General features: G+C 36.8%; 1 protein-coding gene across 1 annotated transcript in view; it reads right to left on the bottom strand.

Annotated features, from left to right (window-relative positions):
* The window catches only part of DNAAF4 (dynein axonemal assembly factor 4), an 8866-nt gene extending 3198 nt beyond the window's left edge, over positions 1–5668 (bottom strand). Inside the window, exons 1-7 of the mRNA XM_026856477.1 lie at positions 5473–5668; positions 4793–4940; positions 4329–4462; positions 3115–3355; positions 2266–2411; positions 1516–1625; positions 664–817 (exon numbers count right to left, since the gene is read on the bottom strand). Of these exons, the coding sequence (XP_026712278.1) occupies positions 664–817; positions 1516–1625; positions 2266–2411; positions 3115–3355; positions 4329–4462; positions 4793–4940; positions 5473–5595 (1056 nt within the window). The 5' untranslated portion in view covers positions 5596–5668. The remainder of the gene's footprint in view (positions 1–663; positions 818–1515; positions 1626–2265; positions 2412–3114; positions 3356–4328; positions 4463–4792; positions 4941–5472) is intronic.
* Positions 5669–5721: the final 53 nt, after the last annotated feature.

Below are 5721 nucleotides of genomic sequence, written 5' to 3' on the forward strand. Positions count from 1 at the left end.
AATGAAAAAAAAAAAAAAAAAAAAAAAAAAAAAAAAAAAAAAAAGCAGCCCTAAAAAAGCACATGTTGTAGTAGTAGTAATTACTAGGAAAAAAAAGAAAAAACAAGTCTCAAGCCCCAAGTACTTATTAGTCAAAAAAATAACAACTCTGGGAAAACTTTCTCCAAATTATTTCAGGTGCCATTTGAGATAGCTCTTCTCTCATTGCACAAATAATGGCTCCTAAAACATCAAGATGATACAGCCCTTCTTTTTTTAAGGTATCCTCCCCATCACCACCACCTTTCTCCTTCCCACCAAATGAACACCACAACATAATACAAAAGGTATCTGTGTATATGTTCTTTTCTTTCCTGCTCAAAGTTGTCTTTCTTTTCAGGTTTATAGAAACACGTACTGCATGGACTTCGGGCCATTCGTCCCAAATGTCTGGAAGCATGGTTTAGGGGTTTTTTTTGTTGCTTTGTTTTAAATTTCTGAAAGTTCATTAATTAATCACTGCCAATTTTTAACATTTCACCATGACTTCATTACATCAATTTTGAATTAAAAAATTTGGAATTGCACAAACAAGTATTTACAGATCTGCTTGAAACAGACGCATCACAGTAATAAGTCACAATCGTGTCTCAGCTGACAGCCAGAGAAGTTATGTACTCATACCTTAGAGGAATCTTCGATAGCTTTATGTAAATTTCTGAGCTGAAGGTGGCAAGCAGCGCGATTGAGATACAGTAGGGGAAGTTTATTGTTTAGTCTCACCGCGAGGTTATATGCATTTACAGCTGCAAGATAGTTTCCCGTTGCAAACATTTTGCTAAGTATAAAACAAAAAGTGAGACATGCACTTTAAACAGGGTGGTAAATCACAAAATAAATACCTAATTATTGTTAACAATTTCTTTTCAAAAAATTTGAAGGTTTAGGAGCTTTTCCTTGGAAATGGCCATTTATAGCCCTTTCTGAGAACAACACAGCTGGAAGTCAGACTTAATGCTGACAGAGCATATAGACACACAACTTAACAAAAAGAGTCACTGCTTAAAAGCAATGAGGAACGGTAAGAGGCAGACACATCCATGCAGACACAGGACTAATTCTGAAAGCTCTGTCTCTGATTATGATTGCCTGATCAAACCTTTCTGTATAACATAGCTATATAAACATACCGATGCTTTTATCAAATTCCTGAAGTTTTAGACAGATGTTTAACCTCTTAATAAAAAGTACAAATTCAAGGAAATCCACCTAAGTATAATATTGCATTGACTTAACTATCCTCAGAGAAAATTATGCATTATATGTTCTAATTATTTTGTCCATCACGAGCCTCAGCAGTTGCATCTCATTACTTTATCAGATTCAAACCCCATAAGCTGTCAACAAATTCTCCACTACATCGACATTCACCATCTGTACCTAGGATAAACACAAAATATCAGAACTAAACAACAGACATACACCATATAACTAACATTTAATTTTAAATACACCTTCAAATGGAATCTAACTTACTTTCCTTTGTCCTTTAACCAATCTGGATTCTTCTCCTCTTCTTTTAAATCTTCCAGCTCTGACAAATCAGCACTTATTGTTCTTCGAGCTTCTGCTTGTTTACGTAGCCACTGTAGATATACAACGAGTAAGTATTATTTCTGAAGAAAAATTCAAATCCAAAAAAGGATTTTGCTTTCATCTCTTCACTCACTCCTACCAAAAGAATTCTTGTGTGCAGAGAGAAATATTTAATAATGTCAGATATGAAAAACTTTCAAGTTTCCCCATGTATTTTATTGCTATGTGAGAAGTAAGGTTGCTGCATCACTAATGCATTCGTGTTTGCTTGTTTTGGAATTTCTAAACTCTTTATGCTCATTTAATAGAGCTTAAAAGACCTAACTGTGAGCTTCTTTTTAAGAAAACCGAACTTAAAGAATCTGAAATATAAGAGTAAAGACATTTCAAATTTTGTACTTCAAGGAGTTCAAATAATATTGCTGCCTTTTTTTTTTTCTTCCCCCAAAAAAGGAACATGCTATTTATTAATCTGCATAATCACATGCTTGGTGAAAATAATTTTTATATAGAAGAGTGTGTTTAAATCTTACGTAAATAAGACTGCATCCCTTGGAGGATAAGAATATTGCACAGGTAACATTTCTGGGCACAGGTAACATTTTTGTCGACTTACTGAATTCACAGTAAATAATTTGCCTTCTTGGAAGACAGCAGAAGCATCATACTAAACCAGAGAGCAAACCTTACCTCCTCCTCTTCTGCAACACGAGATTCTCGCAGAGCTGTAGGAAAAACTCGGGATGTAAAGTTGATTTTAATTGTGGCGGCAGATCGAGGAGCTGGTAACTGTTCTTCCTTTAAATTTTCTGAAAAGATACTACAGGAACCATGACCTATGAAAAGAATCGGGAGTACTGGAAATGAAAAATGAAGCAAAAAAGTTTTTTTCTGGTTTTCTACCAAAGTACACCTAATTTAGAAATTCTGCACATTAGAATTAAACCTCTAATAGCTTGAGAAAGGTTTAGACTTGTTCTTTTGAAGTGAAGCGTCAAAGAACGTTTGTTCTTGCTGTCCCATGCCATCTATTTACTAGCTGCATTATCTGTCACAAACGAACTTAAACTCCTCTCACACCATTATCTCTGTTATTCATATGGTTCTCTGACAGGGCAACCGCAAGAACTAAAACTAACCTCACCAAACACACAAACAAAACAAAAATGAAATATTTTCTGTTGGTTTAGTTTCCTGAATTGGCTCTCTGTGGGGCCAAGACATGGGATAGAGAGAGTGTGTATTTCTATGAAAACCAGCAGTTATGTAACTTGGGGTAACATGAACTGCACTCTCACACTGTCAGAAAAGCTTTCTGGTTTACTTCTCTGAAGCTTAGAACAAACCTGCCCTTGTACTGCCAAAGACTTAAACGAGAGCTAAGAACTCACATGCTTTAGCTCAATAAATTGCCTGAGAATAACTGCACACTAAAAGAATTAGTTCAGTAGAGAGAGACAAAGACAAAAGGTGAATTAGAACATCTAGGAATAAAGTTACACCCATACTTTAAAGAAGCATATATTTCAATAATACAACCTTTGGTAGGTTTGAGTCCAGCCTTAGAAACTCCTTCATTTGGAGTCATGGTTTTGTTCCCTTTTTCCTTTTTCTTCACCTTTAATTTCTCTACTTCACGAGGTAGTTCCTCGTCTCTCTGTACCCCCTTTTGTTTCTCAGCATCATTTTGCTGTTTTTTCCATAACTCCAACTCCTTAGTGACCTTCTGCCGCTCCTTTTCTTTCAGATCTTCAATTCTTTTTCTTTCTGCTTCTTCTAACTGTTTGAATGATAAACTGTGAGATATGTAACATCTGATAACAGGAAGATGACTAAGTCACCATTAGTTTCCCAGTTTCGTATACCAGGCATAACATCATAATTAACGTGATTGTATAAGCAGAGTTGTGAAAGATGCTTAAAAAAGATTGGGAGAGTAAAGATTCCTGATTGGCTTTTGAAAGTCGTATCTTTTAACTGTTTTACTAAGGTATGATCCAGAAACATTCATAAATAAATTTTACTTATAAACAGTGACAATTCTATCCATATTCCAATGCAGATCTCCGGAATATATAGAAATGTAAAATATATGGCTTCATTTTAATACACTTATTTTGCCTCGTCTTTGAGATTATTCCATAGGCAGGTACAGCGTTGCTACTAAGAAAGTCACTAATTGCACTTCATTTCAGTCCAAACTGTACATGCAATCTTGAAATGTCGTTGTACACCTTACAAAATCCTTTTAAACACAAATGAAGTGACCAGAGTTTTTATATACATAAACATTTTGAAGAATGTACCTTAAAATATGCATAAAATGCAGAATGACAAAGATACACATAAAAGACAATCAACAGCAAGTCTGTTATAAAATATAATAAAGAATAATTATTAATCAGTATTTTTGACAGTACTAAATGACTAAATAATTTTGCTGATGCAAAGGCTCCAAAAGATGACAGTTTTACCACATTACCGTAGTCTCCTTCCAACTGACAAAAATCTGAGCTCCTCTCCAAAAGCTTTCACTCGTATTACTAACGGAAAACGGCAACGTCTAAGAATTTTTTCTGTATCGTTTTCATATTTGGTAATAGATATGCTTTAAGCACAAAGAAATAACACGGTTCTCCACTACTGCAATAAAAATGAGTATTGGTCATATTTTTTAAGGTACACTTAAGCAAGCAGCTGTCATGTTAGTTGGTAATTGTTTACAGGTCTTGTAGGGTTCCTTCTAATCTTACCTTCATTGTGGCCTCCAAAGCATACTTTTTGTGTTCCTGTTTTGTAACTTTTTTTGCTTCTGTCTCCTCTTTTGCCTTTTCATGGGCTTTTAGAACAGCGTTCTCTCTTAGATACTGCAGTTTCTCCTTGTTAGCTTAAAAAACAAACAAAAACTACTGTTATGTACCGTACTCATAAAAAAAAAGGATTCCTTTTGCTACTTCGTCTAGGAAAACGCAACATGGTTCAAATTCCACAAAGCAGTCTGTTAGCAAGCACACATCTAAAGAAATTTAAATTTGCTTACATACAAAATGTAACTTTTACAATAAACATTGCTTTGGTTTGTGTGCACTAGCCAGTAATGTTCTTTGTTTTCACATACTCTCTGTTTTTAACAACAAACAACAAGGTTGTAACTTAGCAGACATCTAGCAGCAGAAGTTTCACATTGCTTATTGTAAGGTTTTGGCACAGAACTTACCATTTGGTAGTGTCAGGGAATCCCACATAGCCACTTCTTTTTTATACAAAGTGAAGAAAACGATTCCATTTCCAATCTTTGCTGTGCTATTTGTGTCATCAATAGGAGCATATAAAATGGCTTCAAATAAAAAGGGAGGGATGCTTACCTATAAAAATATAATTGATTTGTACTAATATTTACAATTTTTAATTCAATCTCAATTTATTCAAAATATTCCAAATACTCAAGAAACACATGCTATCGACAAAATTATTTTGCTTAGGATCCCGTACAGAGTTGATGTATTTTATTAGACTAGATAAAAGAGATTGAGAAAGTTGGTTCTTCAGCACTGCAGCAGAAGCCGTGGACCTCAAATTTAGAACAACTATTCATAATATAAGCAGATGTGTTTAATTCAGGCCACTTATAGAGAACGGGCAGTTGTCACCTATTGAGTAGCAAGAGCATCAGTACGGAGAATAATAAAGTAGTAAAGCCATTAACCCTAGTGGGATGTTTAACAGCCTGCAGCATATAAAGGGAGGTGACAGATTGATATAAAAGATTATAAACTTGACAGCGCTGCCATGATGTGTTGAGCGGGTGCTCCTTAACAGAGCTATAAAGTACCACCAAGCCCCAGGCCCACGGGCACAACACATCTCCTGGCGGCGATACCGCACGACGTGAGACACCTTCAAGTACTGCTCCGTGCAGAAGATGCTGGCGGAGGTGGCCCGGACGCCGCGCAACGGCAGCGAGAGGTACACGGCGGCGGCGGTCTGCCGCCAGCTGTAGTCCCGCAGCCACACCGGCATGGCTGCGGCCTGTCGCTACGGGCGCCCCGCCGCCGTTGCTAGGGGCAGGGGAGCTTCCGGGTGCCTCCGAGCGCTTCCGGGTCAAGCCCCTCCCCGCGCTGCCGCCGGAAGGCGCCCTGGCCAATG

The sequence above is a fragment of the Athene cunicularia genome, assembly GCF_003259725.1.
Source record: "Athene cunicularia isolate RWA chromosome 10 unlocalized genomic scaffold, athCun1 chr10_part1, whole genome shotgun sequence".
NCBI lineage: Eukaryota > Metazoa > Chordata > Aves > Strigiformes > Strigidae > Athene > Athene cunicularia.